At 40.6% G+C, this 20,820-nt stretch overlaps 2 protein-coding genes across 4 annotated transcripts; both read right to left on the reverse strand.

The window, feature by feature from the left end:
* Window positions 1-1,021: 1,021 nt before the first annotated feature.
* On the reverse strand, window positions 1,022-5,816 carry LOC139389612 (protein unc-119 homolog B-like). Of its 2 annotated transcripts, XM_071136460.1 has the most exons (5): window positions 5,412-5,816; window positions 4,140-4,253; window positions 3,439-3,541; window positions 2,847-3,019; window positions 1,022-2,511 (listed from the first exon to the last, which is right to left on the reverse strand). In XM_071136460.1, exons 1-5 carry the CDS (start codon window positions 5,560-5,562, stop codon window positions 2,399-2,401), a joined length of 654 nt encoding a protein of 217 aa, XP_070992561.1. In that variant the 5' UTR covers window positions 5,563-5,816; the 3' UTR covers window positions 1,022-2,398. The 2 variants fall into 2 exon arrangements, with proteins under 2 accessions (XP_070992561.1, XP_070992562.1); XM_071136461.1 differs by lacking the exon at window positions 5,412-5,816 and having other exon boundaries at window positions 4,140-4,402.
* Window positions 5,817-6,053: 237 nt separating this feature from the next.
* On the reverse strand, window positions 6,054-13,811 carry LOC139389441 (malectin-like). Of its 2 annotated transcripts, none has more exons than XM_071136203.1 (6): window positions 13,596-13,809; window positions 13,001-13,253; window positions 11,773-11,951; window positions 10,856-11,032; window positions 10,539-10,596; window positions 6,054-10,194 (listed from the first exon to the last, which is right to left on the reverse strand). In XM_071136203.1, exons 2-6 carry the CDS (start codon window positions 13,206-13,208, stop codon window positions 9,947-9,949), a joined length of 870 nt encoding a protein of 289 aa, XP_070992304.1. In that variant the 5' UTR covers window positions 13,209-13,253; window positions 13,596-13,809; the 3' UTR covers window positions 6,054-9,946. The 2 variants fall into 2 exon arrangements, with proteins under 2 accessions (XP_070992304.1, XP_070992303.1); XM_071136202.1 differs by having other exon boundaries at window positions 6,307-10,194; window positions 13,510-13,811.
* Between the last annotated feature and the right edge of the window lie 7,009 nt (window positions 13,812-20,820).

The following is a 20,820-nucleotide window of genomic DNA, read 5'->3' on the forward strand; positions in this document are numbered from 1 at the left end:
TTTGTCTGTCCTAAAACACATTCATCAATAAATAAAAGTACAATATGCTCAATAAATTCAAAGGGGTTCCAGTTTACACAGTATGCGGGTCCAACTTCAAGAGTGAAAAAATGATATCAGTAGCAACCGTGTTGTAAAAGCCATAATTGGTGTTAATTTGGTGGTGCTATTAGAAAAAAAATGGTGGCTGCTATCACAGACCTTCCATCAGTAAAGGTAAAGAACAGACATCACAAGTCTCTAAAGTGGTTAACATAACAGCCACATCATCATACCACAGGAGTTTGGTGATACCTTAATTGGGGGAGGACGGGCTCATGATAGGCTGGAGCAGAATGGAGCAGAATGAGTGGAACAGTATCAAACACATGGTTTCCATTCGTGCTGTTCCAGCCATTATTTTGAACCGTCCTCCCCTCAGCAGCCTCCACTGATACATACCTTCCACTTGTCATTATGAACTGTATAGTTATAATTTCATAACTAACCTCTCGTGGACAAAGGAAACGGCGAGAATATGTCGAAACTCACGTACAATTATGTGATTACGAGCAGCAGGATTGGGTTTAGGCGGTTCTTAAATTGGTGCTGTGATTTTTAAAGCCTGTGTGTGGATGATAAGCGGTTTCCACTAAATTCCACAAATACAAACTCAAAATTGTCTATCATAAATATTCATGAAAACAAAAAATGTGCTTTGTGACCATAAACACGGGTGAAATTAGCAGAAGGAAGGAAGAAGATTTGGCCATTTCCGTTTACAAGGGAGGAGACTTCGCACCAAGGTAATCAATTGTTAACGGCATTCCCCCAGAAGTAAAACAATACATTTCGCGCTAATTTTACTTCTGGGTAACCAATATTATTTTATAGCTGACTGGGATTGCTTAGAATGAATTCACAAAAATCTCTTCCAGCCAGTTTTCGACATGTTGTTGGACAGATGTGTAGCGGAGCAGAGCTGGACTTCACATGGATTTCTCTCATACACAACAAAGCCTATTGAGCTGAGAAGTCTGAATACAAGGCGCATGTGGGAGGTTTTATTTAGTTTTGGAAAACTCAGTGTAACTCCAGCAGGCACGAACATACTACAAGCACATTTACAAATGCTAAACACGTAACAGACCAGGGGTGTTGTCCGTCACTTACTACCCCCCTGCCCACCATTGCCCTCAGAACAGCCTCAATTTGTCAGGGCATGAACTCTACAAGGTGTCAAAAGCATTCCGCAGGAATCCTGGCCCATGTTGACTCCAATGCTTCCCACATTTGTGTCAATTTGGCTGGATGTCCTTTAGGTGGTGGACCATTCTTGATACACACAGGAAAATGTTGAGCGTGAAAAACCCAGCAGTGTTCGTGACACAAACCTGACGTCTACTACCATACCCTGTTCAAAGGCACTTAAATATTTTGTCGTGTCCATTCACCCTCTGAATGGCACATATACACAATCCATGTCTCAGCTTAAAAGTCCTTCTTTAACCATCATCTACACTGATTGAAATGGATTTAAGTGATATCAATAAGGGATCATAGCTTTTACCTGGTTAGTCAGTCATGGAAAGAGCAGTTGTTCATAATGTTTTGTGCTCTGTGTATATAGCTAGAGGGGTGACATGGGACACCCAAACGAATAATACAGCTTCTACACCAAGGCAAGATGTCAAATTAACAGAGCATCTGTTAGTCTCAAAGCTGAATATACAGTTTAGCCCACTATCTGAGGAACAAAGACATAGCAAAGGATCACGATTGCTACTTGAGCAGAATGAGTAGTTAAAAATTGATGACCAGAACCAAACTATTGTTCAATGAAATTAGGTAGTATCACAGTTGTAATTTGCTTGCAATCCAATTGTGCCATCTGTCAACCCTTGTGTGTACAAAAGAACAAGTCCTGGTCAACTTCAATCATTGTTCATCTTACGGGCTACAATTGACCGGTATTTAACATTCAGATTGGGATCATGTAATGTTCCCTTATCCCTCTGTAGAGCTGTCTGGTAACAGTTGACTAAACATAATACAACTCAAAAACAAGGATATTACAACAAATACTGAACTCAAAGCAGATTGAAATAAGCAGTAACCATTTAAATGTGGAAACATTAGAAAAGCCAAAGGAAAACATGTCAATCACTCTTTTGTAATGTTGAACAAGAGATTCCTATGAGTCCAAGCAATAGATGCGTACGAGGTATCAAATAAATGAAGCAACCTGTTTGGAAGGTAGATATGGTCCTTTTCCCCAAACCTGGGGCTGGTAAAGTTTGTTGGAATGTCTGAAGTGGAGAAAGTACACTCCTGTTCCCAAAAGAGCTACATGATGGTTGTATTCAGGGGCAATGTGACCCCTGCGTTGCATTGCACACAAGAAGCTAATCTTCAGACACTACTGGCCCCCATCGTAGGCGTAGTCTGCCTTATTGTGCATGATCAGTTTGTTGTCCACAAAGTAGAAGCTGTCGGACCTGGTCTCATACGGGTGCTCCACCATTAGGCCAACTTAAGAGACAAAAAATAAGGGAAATTCAGTTTGCAAATGACTTCATAAGGAACAGCAGAACACACATATCACAGACTAAAAAAGTTAATTACTGCTGTTCAGCGCACCAAAACAAACAACCTGTAGAGGAACCATTTGACTGTCTAGTATCCACATTCCTCCCCTTACAACGAGAGTTGTCCGACTGGCTCTGTATGAATGTGGATAGTATAGACTTACAGACTTGGCCAGCTATGTTCTGGCCAGTCTGAACCTTAGCTTGTAGGGACACACACAGGCTACAACAAAGTTGATAGACGAAGTGAGAAAGATGCACTACTACTATTAGACTTACTGAGGTCCTCATGGAGCTGGGGAAACTCATAGATGTGTTCGCAAGTGTTCCGGCTGTTTGGGATGCAGAATCCGAAGTCAAAGTCAAAGTTCTTGAGAACTTTATTCTGGAAATAATGCCTCTCTATCATGCGAAAGCTGTTAACAGGCCGGTCCCCCACAGTGAACTCCACACTGAAAGCAGAGTAGAAAGAGGCACTTGAGATACTAGCAGGGACATGCTGAACATAACTGTGGGTGGTATCTGCATTCATTTGCGTCAACTACTTGAATGGTAGATTTATTCATTGACCATCTATATTCCTTTTTATAGTCCAAAAGTAGGATGATTCTTTCAATAGTTGTTCCCAACTGTGTGCTCTGCCAAATTCTCTCGTTGTAGTTTAGGTGGTTGCCGGAGCTGCAGGACTTAGTTTCTTGTGCTGGTAAGCCACACCAGCAAACGAAACAGTTCAGAATTTGTCAGCATAAGGGAAAGCACATACTATGGAACATTTAGGCCTTACCAAAGTATGTGGTTTTTCAATGATGAGTCATGTGACTTCTAACAATGATAATGCATGTGATGTTTCCTGTTTAATCCACTGCCTTACGTTGCACCAACATTCCTCAGTCTGAGGAAGGCTGGCGTGAACTGATAGCGCACAAAGCGCCCAGCACTGGCGTCTCCATCTCCATTCTCCTCATCTTCAGGGTCTGATAAAGACAACATGGATTCAAATGTAATTGGCATCCAAATAAGTGACAAAGGTCATCTCGGATTTAAACCTAAAATTACAGCTACAACATTTGCATAAGGACTACATTCATTATCATTGAAGGAATAACTTGGCTTGTTATGTTTTACTTGAAATAATACAGATTAATTTAGTCTGGGGCCCTTCGGAGTAGACTCAGTAATATGACATACACAGCAGGGCAACTTCCTGCTTACTAAACTAATGCTCAAATCTCCCAAAACTATGGGCTGTCCCAATATATACCTTCCAATGAGGCAAGTCCACATTGTAAAGAGCCAAGTGTCATGTGTGGCAGATTTCAGCAGTTGTTTTGTGTCCCAACCTAACACCACCAGTTAGCAGTGATGGCAATGGTTTCAGCAACTGGGGTGTCTCACAGATTGAGCCTGGTGCCCTGTTCAAGCTGACAGCAACCCCAGCTTGATTTCTATAAGCAGAAAGTCACCCCAGTGTGTATTATGATGGCATATTGCTGAGTATACCTTTAAGCTGTGGCCTATCCAAGATCTGTCACTTATGTTGTGGCAAAGTGTTGTGGAAAAGTTTAAACTTACCACAGCTGTGAGGTTTAGCAATCTCGAAGAGCACTGACCCAGTCTCCAGATCTCTGATCTTGAAACGTGTGAAGTCAATATTGTAGACATTGTCCTCAGGTTTACATAGATAATCTGGAAGGAAATTCATAGTAAGCAGCACATACAGACAGGGAATCTGGTATGCCCACAGATTCTTTGTTTGGCTTCCTCAAAACAATGGTGCAAACTTAGCTAGCTAGTTAAAGTCAACTGACTCACTACAAAGCGAGGTATGCAGTGTTTGCAGCCACATCAAGTTAGCCAACTAGTTAACACATTAACTAGCTAGATGAGCTAGAAAAATAATAGATAGCTACATTGATTAACTTGAATCTTATCCAAATCACATCTATCATCATCTCCAGTCAATCCACTCCATACTAGCAACAGATTGTTACACCAGATTTACACAAAGATTTTTGGTATCCATTACCGGGAGTTACAGGTTAAGTACTGTGTAGTACACAGAATTTTCGACCAACCTTAACTTGGCGATACTATCTTCGTTCTCGATTCGGCCAAACATGTACACTGAACAAAAAATAAAATGCAACAACTTCAAAGCTTGGGTATCAGTATAAGGGAATCAGTCAATTAAAATAAATTAGGCCCTAATCTATGGATTTCATATGACTGAGAATACAGATATGCATCTGTTGGTCACAGATACCTTAAAAATAAAGACAGGGGCATGGATCAGAAAACCAGTTTGTATCTGGAGTGACCACCATTTGCCTCATGTAGCACGACATATTTCCTTTGCATAGAGTTGATCAGGCTGTTGATTGTGGCCTGTGCGAAGTTGCTGGATATTTACATTTTAGTAATTTATCAGACGCTCTTATCCAGAGTGACTTACAGTAGTGAATGCATACATTTTCATTGGTACTGGTTCCCCGTGGGAGTCGAACTCACAACCCTGGAGTTGCAAGTGCCATACTCTACCAAATGAGCCACACAGGACCACAGGATATTGGCGGGAACTGGAACACGCTGTCGTACACGTCGATCCAGCGCATGCCAAACATGCTCAATGGGCGACATGTCTGGTGAGTATGCAGGCAATGTAAGAACTGGGACATTTTCAGCTTCCAGGAATTGTGTACAGATCCTTGTAACATGGGGCCGTGTATTATCATGCTGAAACATGAGGTGATGAGGCGGATGAATGGCACGGTATCTCTGTGCATTCAAATTGCCATCAATAAAATGCAATTGTGTTAATTGTACGTAGCTTATGCCTGCCCATACCATAACCCCACTCTGCCATCTGCCCGATACAGTTGAAACCGGGATTCAGTCGTGAAAAGCACACATCTCCAGCATGCCAGTGGCCATCAAAGGTCAGCATATGCCCACTGAAGTTGTTTACGACACCAAACTGCAGTGTCTGGATCTGCATCTGGTGTGATGTCTCTTCCTAGCGCCCTGAGCTCATCCTCTGTAACAACAGGCCGCTGTTTATCCGTTTGATTTCGTTGCGACTCGAGTCTCTTCATCACATCTCCACCGGACTTTCGCTCCCTGGAATTTGCCGCCAGCCCCATATCGGTGTCCGGTCCTTTAACTGTGACTGCCGTCTCGTTCCGAGAATTTGAGTCGCTCATGTCTTGGTTGTTCTGTGTTTGTTTAGTCAACTGCAACTTTCCCTAAATTCAAGATGGCGAAGCGTCTCTATGGAGAACCTAAGCTGAGAACAGTCGATTGTAATTGGCTGAAAACGGTAGGTGGTTACCATAGTTACCAGTAGGGCGGGATGTTCCAAAACGTTACAAGGTAAAAAAAAAAAAAAAAAAACATCTTTAACCTAGGTTGCAGGCAAATGGAATTCCAACCAGGGAACACCTAAGTATGGTACAACTTAATGAAAATGATTTCACTATACCAATGTAGTTAAGTTTGCCCATGCTTTTTATTCATCATCTCTCAAACGCATCACTGCCATTTCATCCTTACCGACCATACATTTCCCAATTCCCCCCCCAGAGAAATATAATATAATTGTAGTTCTCATTATTTGTGACGACTGCAGTATCTCAGTGATACAGCATGTTGAACTATTCAGTTGAGGGCGGGGTACTGCAATAACCCTAAGGATAGTAGAACATGGGATAAATTATAAAGAAACTATTTGCTAAAACACCAGTTACATAAAATAGCACATTTATTAAGAAGAGACAGCATTTATCAGCAGTTCCTACTTTGTAGATGTTATTTGCAGAGCTAAAACTGAGGAAGGTGGGGGGCATCTCAAGTTACTCCATCAGTCCACCTGAAGCTCTCAGGGTTGGGAGAAATCAATAAGGCGAATAGGATTCCTTATTGGCATTGATCACTCTCACAGGAATTCATACATACTCTGTGATTGTGACTGTGTGTGGAGCGCAAGAGTGTATGATTGTTGTCTGTCTGTACCTCAGTGGGGATAATGGGAGAGTGATGCAGCTAAATGTAATTATTGAAGACTTAGGCCTACATATCTATATGACGGCAAGCCTTTGGTTCTTATCCAAGGTGAGCTTATGTAGGGTTAGGATTTTTGCACACTAGGACTTTCGTGGGCAAAAATAAATAAATAATAACCATGCAATTAAGTAATGAAAAGCACACCAAAAAAAGGAACCTCAAAGCAGATAATGGTAAAACAAATGTATTCAAACCAAGGCAACAATGACTCAATCAAAACAAAATTACACACAAATAACAGACAAATGCTTTGACAATAAACTAGCTAAATCATGGTAATTTAAAAAAATACAAAAAATAAAACCAATCCTGAGAAATGTTAAAGCTACAAATCTTTATTAATCATTTAGCAAATATCTCAAGATTAAACCCCACTTTCTTACTTAAATTATACAATATAAAATGTAAAGAATTCCATACTATGCTAATCACATTTCTCTTCCTGACAGTCAGTGTTTGCCTGGCTGTCATCCTCAGCAGAAAGGCCACAGTCTTCTTTACAATTAACCATTAATAAAAATACCTAACACCTCAATAATAACAATATTTTGATGAAAAAAAACCAACCGCTGTCACACTACAATAAGTGTGATATTGTACCATACAGTATATACACACGCAACTGTGTAGATTTCGATTAGCCAACAAACAAAAAAATTATTTTTTTTTTGCAGTTTTTCAACTAAGGAACAAAAGGTGCTTCTGATTATTTATGGATTGTTTCATTTTTATATAAAAAAACAAACAAATAAACCAAACTACTATCTACTATCAGCTGACTATCAAGTATTGTAACCTCCCCTGGCTGATTTTCCAGCAGCATGGGACATGGAGGGAAACCTCAGGAGTGAGGGGATTTACAACACCTGGATCAACTATTTGTCAAGTATTCAGCAAGTGTGAAATCAACGACAAGTGTGGAGAGGCTTGAGGGAACATAAGACAAGGCTTGGTAAAAGACGTGTCATTCTTGGAAAGAGCTACGTTCTTGATACAGAGGCAATTGGACACACAAAAACAATGCAAACATGCAGCTACTGACTTCCAGGCTAACTGTATGGAAGAATATAGGATGTCACTGGGACACCTTAGAGACTAATAACAAAATGCTGCGGTCTACTTTAAGACAAGGTATGCTAGGGATTGATGAGACAAAAATACTGGCCTAAACTGAACTATTTAATGGAGAGACGGGGAAGAGGAGAAATATTCAACAGTGAAACATGCACACACCCATATCTAAGCACAGGTGCATAGTGAATAGGCTATAGATCATGATTAAGACTGGTGCAAGCACACTGTTTTTACATCATGTTGATTTGACTAATAGCGACTCAAATTAGTTCTAAAAAGTGTGCAGGCTTAAAAAAAATAAAAATAAAACACTTTTCCCTGGGATCATAATTTCAAAATTGCAATAAAATAATTCTTAAGGCCACTCTCAAGCTTTCTGGTCACAGCCAGTTTCAATTTAGCATACCACTGAAAATCTTGCTTAGAAACAAATGTTCAACATAACTAGTTCTTTCTAACTCATTTCACTTTCTAACCCTCTAGGTAGCCATGGATAACTAAATATTTATGCATACACACAATTGTTCTTCACATTGTAAGTCCTACATTCATGTTCCAATAATTTTAAAGAATCCAGCAGTGTCTCGAAGGAGTACATTACATAAATACTAAATAAAATAAAACGCTTAGGCTCTTCCAGTTATTAACTCCTAATGACACAAAATTGTATCTGGATAACTTATGTTTACGTTCTATCTTGACCTAGTACTTAATCATCACTACAGCACCCACAATGTGAGTAAAAAAACTAAATCATATTAATCACAGAGTGTTATGAATGCAGGATTACTAAGAGTTTTATAAAACAAAATTTTACAACACAAAACACTCTTTGGTGAAACAAAAAGGCATGCACAATCATAAAATGAGCAGAAAAGGCAGTGACCATGACAAAGGACATGCATCTTTGAGTCAATTTAGACATGTTCCTGATTCAGGACCTGTCCCACTAGAGTATTTGTTAAATTATCAGGTCCCTCACTGTTGGCAATGTAACTCAAATCGCTCAGAACTATTTCACATAACCTTTCAAAGGTGGCCTTTCATCAGCTGCAAACCAAGCCATGTACCGTTAAGTGGAAAACACAGAAGTTAGAGGGTTTTATCAATGTGATTAAAAACCAGGTAAACCCTCAAAGGATTCAATTTCTGATAACGTTATAGTCTAGTTGCCTCAAAAGTTACCTGCTAGGACAGATATTTATGCGTGCCAGCATAACAAGTGGACTTCTTACTTGTGATCACATTTGAGGAAACTTGCATCAGCTATATGAAACAGCACAGCATGGGATAGTCCCATTGAGGTACACATGCATTTTTTAAACATATTATGCAACAGAATTGTGAAACCAACCTTGAATGTGATAACACTTCATCAGCAGTCTTATAAAACAGCACATGAAATGTCAATGTGCTGCAAAGAACAGGCTGTAACAGTATGAACTTGTTGAAATTACTGGCATGTTGTCTTCATCAGACTATGGCACATCTTATATCAAAAGCTAAAGTACATTTTTTGCTCTAAAACACCAGCACGTTGGGAGATAATCAAACACAGAAATAAAAGTCAAAAAGAGCAAGCAAAAACAACATTCTAAAGCCTAACTGATCAAATTGGTAACCATCTCCTCCTAACCTCCACCAACAACGCAATCTCTAAAACAAAATATCTTTCATTTTTTATTTAGTAAGAATCTGTCAATTTTCATGATTTCACCTCCTGTTCCATCTGACTAAATACTGGGCCTGATTTTTTGTTGATCAGCATAGCAGCCTATCTGCATTCCCTTCACTCCAAGCCACACCTCATCCAAAGCAATAACAATAAGTGTATATATAAAGAGGGACAGCCACTAACACTTCAGAACCCCTCAGTATAATCCCAGGCACGTCCTGCCAGACAAGAGAAACCTTGTTTGAAAGTGGGAAATCCTGTCTTATTTCTTTGCGATGTGGTAATGTGCCACGTGGTGAAAAGGTATCAGATGTACAACACACACACAAACTCTCTCCATTCCCTTTACTCTGTGTGACCTTAGTCAGTGAGGAAGGCATTTTATTCTGCCTCCTGCCCAGCATTCCAAATTTGTGGTCTCTTTTTTGTCCTCTTATCAACATTCTCCCCTTGGATCTTGTGCTCTCTCCCATCTGTATGCTTGCCTTGTGTCTTTGATGTCACTTTGACCCCCCCTTTCTTCACAGTCTCTTGTCCTTCATGTCCCCGTTTCCCCCTCGAACTTATGTTCTCACAGCCGACAGAGGCAGAAGAGTGTAGGGATGAACACACCGAACGCCACCAGGATAGGGAACATGAGGCTGCTATTGTCGGCCGCATACGGGTTTGGCGTTCTGGGGCCTGACTGGACCTTGTACTTGGGAGCTGTCGAGGTACTCTTCTTCCCACCCTCCTCGCCTACCTCAGTCTCCTCTTCCTCCTCCTCCTCAAGTTCTTCACGTTTCTCCAGTCCAGGGTGAGGCTGGAGTTTTGGTACATCTGAGATGCAGAAAATATAGAGGGGGCTGAGATTATGGGTTTAAAGATAGTGTAAGTGAAAATAGAAAGGTAATAACATTTTGTCATACAGAACTTGAGGACAATGAGAGATTGTGATAACTTTAGACTGGATTGTGCATACAATTAATTGATCCAGGAGCAAATTAAAAATGTTATTGAAAATGAATGGGACAACAAAAAAAAAAAAGCAAATATTCCATAATAATACAACATGCCATTACAATTCATTAAAGAATTTCAGAATTATAAAGACAACATCTTAGAGAATGCAATTTTTTACTGGCACTGTTGAATATTCTCCTGTTAAGACTGATGAGGCTCACCATCTAATGTCCCTTTCATCACATACAGAGCACAGACCTTGGGGTTGTCATAATAACCCTGAGAAAACACAGGGCAGGTTATCAGTTCCCAGCAGATAAAGCCACGTGTCAAATGAACATTTTGAAAAACACTATCCTACCATTATTTGTAAAAAATATTAATGGCATAGAAAAAGCCTAAACAAACACACATTTAGAGTTGAATGTAGGTAATAGTACATTTTGTGCTTGATCGTTTAACTTGAGGACACTTCTGATTTTTTTAATGAGTCAGGAGGAGAGGAAAAAACAATATTCACTGACACACTTCAACTCACCTTGACAAACTCCACAGTGAGCTTGCCATTGAAGGTGGACACCTCTCCCTGGACACTCAGCTTACCGCGGCGTATGGAGAAGGGCACTATTTCGTCATGAGCTGTACTGTGACCGACCCGCTCAAAGATATCCAGGTCTTTCACCACCACATGGTCATTAAGACGCACATCAAATACCTGTAGAAAGGATAATTTCAGTCAGCCAGATTCACAACATGAAAATAGCATGGGAGGCCTCCCGTGTGGCGCAGTGGTCTAAGGCTGCTGTGCCACTAGAGATTCTGGGTTCGAGTCCAGGCTCTGCCGCAGCCGGCCGCAACCGGGAGACCCATGGGGCGGCGCACAATTGGCCCAGCGTCGTCCGGGTTAGGGGAGGGTTTGGCCAGCAGGGATATCCTTGTCTCATTGCGCACTAGCGACTCCTGTGGCGGGCCGGGCGCAGTGCACGCTGACAAGGCTGCCAGGTGTACGGTGTTTCCTCTGACACATTGATGCGGCTGGTTTCCGGGTTGGATGGGCTTCAGAGGACACATGGCTCTCGACCTTCACCTCTCCCGAGTCCGTACGGGAGTTGCAGTGATGAGACAAGACTAACTACTACCAATTGGATACCACGAAATTGGGGAGGAAAAAAAGGGGGTGAAAATACCAAATAAAGAAAGAAAATAGCATGGGAAATCCTCAGTCCTAAGTGTACTGTAAGAAGTATTTAGATTACTATAATCATTACCTTGCAATAAAACATCTGTTGGAATTATTTGTTAATGTTGAGACTATCAACATCATCATCTAAGTTGAACAACAATCTTTGCTGCCAAATTAGAATAACATTTTACTGGAATAACAGTTTACTGGACAGAACTTTGAGATCTAAACAGAAAACATATTATGATGATTTGATTGGATGGCTGTCATACCTTCTGCTGAGACTGTGCAAAGTAGACTTCTGCATACTTCATGACTAGTATATAGTCTCCTTCCTCACGAATTGGCACTTCATAGCCAAAAGTATCCTCATTGTAGCGTTCTGTCTGGTAGAGAACCTGGTCTTCAGGACTAGAACGCAATATGGGCAGACGGACTCCATAATCTGATGCTAGAGGGAAATACAAAGAGTAGATTGTTTACTACGTTGTCGATTTATAAGCAATTGAGTCGCATTTGCACCCAACACTACTCACATAAGCTTACACAATACAAACCCATTTGCTTACCCATCTACTGGAACAGTGATGCCTGCATACATTTACTTTATTGTACTGTATTTGCACACAAATGCTGCAAACAAGGCAAATAGTGCATGCATTTTTATGACTGATAAAGTAATGTAAAAAATGTGAGATGCAAACTTTCTGCCTAACCATGGTTTGGCATGTTCAAATATGAATGACTTATCTGTTCTGGCAAGTTAGCGGCAGATAGCCTAGCGGTTAAGAGTAGCCTAGCGATTTTAGAAACATGAGACACACTTTACATGTTGCATTTATATTTTTGTTCAGTATATTTCCTGACAGACCCATTTGGTCTTTAGTTTTAGTAGAGTGGATGTAAGAAACAATCTGAAATGTCGCTTCTGAGTGAAGTGTTTTTCATCAAATGAAAACTAAGCAAAGTGGCTATCATACAACATCAAATAGGACGTTATCACTGTATCCTTTACCTCATACTTTACTTTTAATTAATTACTCATGTTATTAGTTTCCAATGATTGATTTTGATGAAATACATTTCTGAATATCATTAGTTATCATCACAGTTGGATGAATTATTATTCCATGAGGTGCTTCATTTTCGAGCGAGGCACTAGAAAGTAATGCTGACTCTTCATTGGGTTAACCTGGTTAAATTGCGGAAGTCAAAACCATGCATGAGTCGATTAGCTTGAAATATCATATTTATGAAAAATACACATCTGCAATCAGACGATTACCCTCTGCCAGATGTAAATATTTAACTTGGTTTTAGCCAAATAGTTAAACGTGTGGCTAATTTCACACAGATTTAACGTGTAGCTGGCTAGTTAGCTTTTAATTGAAATTTAGCAGTCACATTTGCAATAGGGAACTCTATCAGTATCATACAAAGTTAGAGGTTAACTAGGAAGCTAATAAGGAAATGGCGATTCAGCCATGCTTAGACACTCACCTTTCCCAAGCTTTCCTTCCAAAGGATCCTTCTTAAAATGAATGCCATGCATGTCTGTGTGAGCTTCCCCGCCAGCGTTCACTGCCCAAATAACTCGTTCAGCAAGGTTTGGGCCCCCACCATCCGCCCAACAGTGTTCAGCCAGCAACGACAACACCGCCATGACCAGCCCGGGGACCAATGGGACTTTTACCCACCGCATTGCCATACACAGCTTGGTACAAGCAGACACACACCAGTTGGCCCAAGGAAGCTGTGTGAGAGAATGCATCAATAGTAGGTAGTTAGCTAGCATAATTGACAGCACAAAACCCTCCCCAGATAGTCAAATATATTCAGCTAGCTAGCATGTTCGCTCTCTGGCTAAGATTATCATTGGATTGTGAATATGTTGTCGCTGGCAAACGTTCGCGAACTAGAATGTACACAGTTTACTCTATATAAAATGTAAAATACTCGTAGATCGAATTGCCTCGTTGGGCTTTACTACATTTAGCTAGCTACAGTACCTGTCTAGCTTGTTAGCTATCTCAGCTTGATAGCTGACCTCCTCTAGCTCTCAGCAGCTGTGGCTAGCTGAATACGAAGTTCTTACGTTGAAAAATCCTTGGTGGAACTTGCTTCTATGCCTGTTTCCTGCTAAATATAAAACCGAATAGTCCACAATCTACACTGCGGCTCTCATTGACAGTAATGGCCGTTTGGTCTTCTTTGCCAAATTGGTATGACTGACGTTGATTTCCATAGAGGCACACACATTGCATGAGGGTGTGAACGAACTGCTGGTTCACTGTACAGGAAGTGGATGACTGAAGAGACACCCAATCACATGGCATTATTGAAGTATTTCTACATATGTATTAAAAGTTTAGCATATTCATAGAAAATGCTTTGGATTCACGAATCACATACAGTTCCATACAACCGCTGTATATTAACTTTCACTTTATTTACCAATGAGAGGGTCAAAGTTGATGCAAAAGAGACCGAGCTGAGGTTTGCTTGAAGTGCAACGTTGTTTAGTTGGCAAAATGCGGAAGGTACACAATTACATCTAATGGGAGTTATTCGTGATTTTATTCATTGTGTGTTCGAAAATAACATTTAGAATACATAGATATAATATATAGATAAGAATTTAAATTTAAAAAAAACGTTTGCAGTTCAAATCTGCATATGTATTTTGTGCAAATTTGAATGACGAAAGTGCTCCTGTAAATCGCCATGGACAAGAGCGTCTGCTACATGGCAAAAAAATAAATTAAAGTGATATTAATTTCCCCAGATTTCCCTAATCACAAAATCGGTAGAAGGAAATGGCCGTGTTTCATGTCGTATTTATTGTAGGTGTGCTGCGTAAATGATCAGATTTCACATTGCTATGCGAAGTGTTTAACTTCTCGAGAAACCCATTAACAAGACAAGAAGGTTGCTGTATAAAGCAATGTGGCTCCCGATAAATGTAAAACACTTTCTCAGGCATTTTGGGATCTGATTGTCGGCGCAGCGCTACTACAATGAAAAATAGCCTGGAACGCAACCGATGTTTGAAATATTGTCCAATCAGAAGAGTCCAACGCAGCATGCTTGCACTGCACTATGGGTTTGTCAAAAAAAGGCCCTTGCTATCCGGGATCCTTGGGACGTGCCTACCCACCATTGAAGTTTACATTTCAATTGGTAGGTAGGAAAGGGATTTAGGCAGGGCCCTCCAATCCTGGTCCTATAGAGCTACCGTCCTGTAGGTTTTCACTCCAACCCTAATCTAGCACACCTGATTCTAATAATTAACTGGTTGATAAACAATCAGGTTACTTACATCTACAGCATTGTTCTACAGAATAGTTCTCCAGGAGCAGGGTTGGAGAGCCCTGGGTTATGGTCAGTGGTGATTTTTAGCATGTTAATCTTGGTGGGGCAAAAAATAAATACAAGTGGGATGCATGCTAGCAAAGCCACTACACAACACATTAATTGCACTATACCACTGAGACACCTGGCTATCAGATGATTACATTTCTCAATAACAGGTTATAGGCTACATGTGCACCACCAAGTAAGAACAGTAGGTGAAATTAAGAGGTGAAAATAGACCAAATTATTAGGGTGCGGCACATGGGCTACTAACAGCTTACTACACAACATACACTTAGCATTACTTAGCTACAGTATACATATCTCCCTGGCATATTACACCATTTATGCAGCAGCATACAAGACAAGTTTGGACTCCCCTTGTTGTGCTGTGCTCACTTGAACAGGAAGGTGATGCGGCGGGTCTTGGTGGGCAAATTTTGTCATCAAAGTCTGGTATTCTCTGGATTTATGGTGCTTTTAAGACAACTTGGAACTCTGGGGGGGTTGAATCATGATGACGTCAGTGATCTTCAGGTCGTAGCTCTAGAAAGAAGCCCGAGGTCCCGATTTACAATTCAGAGTTCAATGAAAGTTCAAAATGTATTTTCCCAGTCGTAGCTTGTTTTTCACCGAGTTCCCAGTTGTCTTGAACTCACTAAAGTCAGATTTTGCCTTTCCGGGTTAACAGTTGTTTTGGGCGTGGCACAAATCATGCTTCATTGACAGCATGGCCAATGTTGAATGTTTATAATTTTAAACTAGGAAAAGAGACCATTAATCTTAGACTTGGGACCACACAGTCACTCAACTGAATAGCAGGTTAATGATAGCTTTGCAATGCTTGCAGTTAACCACTGATTCCTTACAAACCACTCATTGTTGAATTTGCGATTTCCAACTTCTTGTGTAATGTTTATTTACAATAGCCGTTGAGCACCAATACGTTTGATCTATAATTTCTCTTCATATGACAAGGATTAAAAAGGATTTGCCACTAGATTGTTGACTTGATTCATGAGGATGACTGCACGATTTTGAAAGTATGATGTTGACATGATCAGTCCAATCAAAGCTACTGTAGATATAATGTGATTTGATGTAAATTTATCTGTGGCCAATGACCTTGAGCCTTCATGGATAGGCACTTCTAATGTAACTCTATGGCAGCACCCAAGGGGCTTGAATTTAAGCTCTACAGTCGTTGCCAAAACTTTTGAGAATGACACAAATATTAATTTTCACAAAGTCTGCTGCCTCAGTTTGTATGATGGCAATTTGCATATACTCCAGAATGTTATGAAGAGTGATCAGATGAATTGCAATTAATTGCAAAGTCCCTCTTTGCCATGCAAATGAACTGAATCCCCAAAAAACATTTCCACTGCATTTCAGCCCTGCCACAAAAGGACCAGCTGACATGTCAGTGATTCTCTCGTTAACAGGTGTGAGTGTTGACGAGGACAAGGCTGGAGAATACTTTGTCATGCTGATTGAGTTCGAAAAACAGACTGGAAGCTTCAAAAGGAGGGTAGGTGCTTGGAATCATTGTTCTTCCTCTGTCAATAATGGTTACCTGCAAGGAAACACGTGCAAGGAAGCACTTTGCACAAAAAGGGTTTCACAGGCAAGGATATTGCTGCCAGTAAGATTGCACCTAAATAAACAATTTATCGGATCATCAAGAACTTCAAGGAGAGCGGTTCAATTGTTCTGAAGAAGGCTTCAGGGTGCCCAAGAAAGTCCAGCAAGCGCCAGGACCGTCTCCTAAAGTTGATTCAGCTGCGGGATCGGGGCAACATCAGTACAGAGCTTGCTCAGGAATGGCAGCAGGCAGGTGTGGGTGCACCTGCACGCACAGTGAGGCAAAGACTTTTGGAGGATGGCCTGGTGTCAAGACGGGCAGCAAAGAAGCCACTTCTCTCCAGGAAAAACATCAGGGACAGACTGATATTCTGCAAAAGGTACAGGGATTGGACTGCTGAGGACTGGGGTAAAGTCATTTTCTCTGATGAATCCCCTTTCTGATTGTTTGGGGCATCCGGAAAAAAGCTTGTCCGGAGAAGACAAGGTGAGCGCTACCATCAGACCTGTGTCATGCCAACAGTAAAGCATCCTGAGACCATTCATGTGTGGGGTTGCTTCTCAGCCAAGGGAGTGGGCTCACTCACAAGTTTGCCTAAGAACACAGCCATGAATAAAGAATGGTACCAACACATCCTCCGAGAGCAACTTCTCCCAACCATCCAGGAACAGTTTGGTGACAAACAATGCCTTTTCCAGCATAATTTTCCAGCATAATGCCTTTTGCCATAAGGCAAAAGTGATAACTAAGTGGCTCGGGGAACAAAACATCAATATTTTGGGTCCATGGCCAGGAAACTCCCCAGACCTTAATCCCATTGAGAACTTGTGGTCAATCCTCAAGAGGCAGGTGGACAAACAAAACCCTACAAATTCTGACAAACTCCATGCATTGATTATGCAAGACCTGCCATCAGTCAGGATGAGGCCCAGAAGTTAATTGACAGCATGCCAGGGCGGATTGCAGAGGTCTTGAAAAAGAAGGGTCAACACTGCAAATATTGACTCTTTGCATCAACTTCATGTAATTGTCAATAAAAGCCTTTGGCACTTATGAAATGCTTTTAATTATACTTCAGTTTTCCATAGTAACATCTGACAAAAATATCTAAAGACACTGAAGCAGCAAACTTTGTGGAAATTAATATTTGTGTCATTCTCAAAACTTTTGGCCACAACTGTACCCTTAGACTTGGTGGTGACGTAGTGTTCCCATGAGTGACAATCATGACCCAATGCTCCGTGTTTCCTGCTGGCTTGCCCCACCAGCACGGAAAGCATTGAGCTAGGCTGAAACACCTGCATTTGAGGTGCCTTACTCAAGAAAACAAAAGTGACCATGTTTGTATGCAGCTTTATTAACTCAATGAGATAAACATTTTTTTAGTTGTTTGCAAACTGACATGACACGTATTAATGCCAAAATAACATGCAAAACTAAAAATGTGGGGCTCAAAACAGGTGGGGCTCTGCCCTGAATGAAGGGTCACCACCAGTTAGGGTTTAGGGTAAGGACGTTCCAAAGATTCGGATAGCACGGACCTTGTCAAAAAGTTGGGCTCCTGAGTGGCGCAGCAGTCTAAGTGCTAGAGGCGTCACTGGCTCAATTCCAGGCTGTATCACAACCGGCTGTGATTGGGAGTCCCACAATTGGCCCAGGGTCGTCCAGGTTTGGCCTTCATTGTAAATAAGAATGTGTTCTTAACTGACTTGCCTAGTGAAATAAAATACAAATAAAAAGATGACGAACAAATAACGTTGCCATAGAAACACTTGACGCTTATATTTCATGGAGGGCTCTGGTGTCATGTAAAAATCTTCCCAGAGTGAAATAGTTCCCAATCGTTCTGATTGTGTTGCGATAAGAACGGTCTGGCACAGATGAAAGGGGAAAATGGTGTTATTTAAAGGCCCACCCCCGAGGAAGTTGCCAAACATACTGTATTTCGAGTAATTCCTGTCTTCGAGGTGTAACCTAAACGAGAATTTCCCCTCTAAGACTGAGGAAGGCTTCTAATACATATTCAGGAATTGGGGGTGGGATCGTTGTGGTGATTTCCACGGGTAGCAGCTAAATGACAACAAATAGGGCACTGACTGACTGACAGCTGTCAGTGCAACTAGGTAGAATGCTAACCTTAGCCAGCTAATGAAAGTTCAGTATGTGAGCAACATTTCAGTTAAGTCAGGTGAAAATAATTATTTCAGAAAAAGACTACCTGTCAAGAGATGAGTCTCAGGTAAACCGTGCCTATACGAGCTGTTGAGAGTTGACGTTTGTCTGACTCTTGCCATTTTATAATTCCAGTGATGCAACCTGGACTCAGGGGTAGACGTAACATAGTAAATATAAATCCGAGACACTCCAATTAGTATGATATGTTACGTTTCGTATGGTATGTTTTAATTGCAATTTGTTGTGGCTAATGTTAGCTAGGTGGCTAACATTAGCTGAGTTAGGAGTTATGTTAAAGTGTTAAGTTTAGGGTTAGGTAACATGCAAAGTAGTTCAAAAGTTGTAAGTAGTTACACAGTTGTTACTGACCTAAAATGCTAAAGTTGTCCTTGATTAGATTCGAACACGCAACCTTTGAGTTTTTGCCTTAAAGTGGAACTGACGGCATTTTAGCAACATGAAATGTATACACCCACAGGAAGTATATGACTGCTTTTTTTAAAAAGCGAGCACTTAGATATGGTCATTTTTACATTTGCATACTTTCATAGAATGTATGGGGATTACGTAGAGTAATGCATTTGTGAAAATTCTATAGCAATATAGTGTTTGAAAGCGGCCATGCGTTTGGACAATTGATATACAATGCAGTAAATAAAACGTAATAAAAATGTGTCAGTCTTGTCCAGAACTGGACTCTACACAGACTGGTGCGCCATAGCCAATCAGAACTACAGTAGGCCTATATATAAATAAGCCATTTGCCACACGGACCTGCCATCATTCACTTTGAACTGGACTTTGTGTTGACAGACAGTAGCTAAAGCATGACTTTATAACATTAGAATGCAGTTGCCAAAATCCACAAAATCCAGCTGAATGGATTTCTGAAAATATGTAAATACCACAGTCGTCATCTTACATTTGGGAACTTTATTGATCAAAGAACCATGGACAGGTAGGCTCTCTCCCTTAGTTGCCTGTGCACATCAACAATAACAAGATCCACAACAAATGATAGCCAGAGCAAGATGAGCTAACGAGGGAACAGTAGATAAACCCTCTCAAATCGTTTATCAGTGCAGTCAAAATTGCACTGATAAATGATGAGGAATAGTAGCCTGTGAACCCATTCTGCCCACATTTTGACAACTACAATTAATTGACAACTTAGAGATAGGCTAACTGTGAATAACAGTCGTTCAAGTTCAGCATAGCTAGCTAGGAAAGTGATTAGCATTTCTTGCTAGCTAACCAAATGATACCTGCATCTCTAGCTGTAGCCATCGAAAAACAATATTGGGGGAAAAAGTTGGGCACTCACCCACTTGTCCAATGATATCCTCCCAGCAGGTCACTAGCTAACGTTATGTTATGCTCCATGTTTTAGCTTGCTAAATAAATAGCAACATAAATAGATAAGCTAGCCTATTAGCCACGTTATGAGAAGGATATAAAGACACTTCAAATGAAAACCGAAATGACTGTATTAACAGATAAATACAGTGTAAGCTACATAGACCTATATATTTGAATGATATTGAAATCTATTTAATGTTAATTCAATTGAGTTTTATTTAGCTACTTGTACGCTCCTGTCTGTCATTTTTGCTTCAATTTATTTCATGATGTGTAAGATGTGCGCAATGATGTGCCAAATCTTGATTTAGTGCATTGTTATAGGGTGAGCATTAGAATAAGTCGCCTCAATATTTGTAGCCATAGGTGATAATATCTCTCTAGGAGCTGATCCGTTGACAGTATTGTGGAATAATTCTAATGTTAAGGTAAGATTGGAAAGGGAGAATGCTGATCCGAGAGCAGTGCTTCCTTTCTTTTGATCCAATCAGTATTGACACATGCCTCAACAACGCACTTAGCGAACATTCTCTCTGAGTGGTGTTTTGGGAAACGCATGTTACATCTATGGCCGTTGTAGGAAAGATGCATAGTTTTAACACTCATAAGCCTAAATTCCATCACTATCAGGAAACTGGGCCCAGGCCAGCTGTGTTTTACAACCTGATGGCAATGTTTGTTGGACTACCAAGAAAAGTATTGGTGAATTAGCTATATTAGTCATGCATTGAACTGCACCCATCTATTCTGCTAACTCTGCGTCATGGAATTTTGAGTCAAATACAACATATATTTTTTAAACTTCTTATAAAGCCTGAGTGGAGCATTGGTCTAAGGCACTGCATCA

This window comes from Oncorhynchus clarkii, chromosome 30 (genome assembly GCF_045791955.1).
Source record: "Oncorhynchus clarkii lewisi isolate Uvic-CL-2024 chromosome 30, UVic_Ocla_1.0, whole genome shotgun sequence".
NCBI classification, from domain to species: domain Eukaryota; kingdom Metazoa; phylum Chordata; class Actinopteri; order Salmoniformes; family Salmonidae; genus Oncorhynchus; species Oncorhynchus clarkii.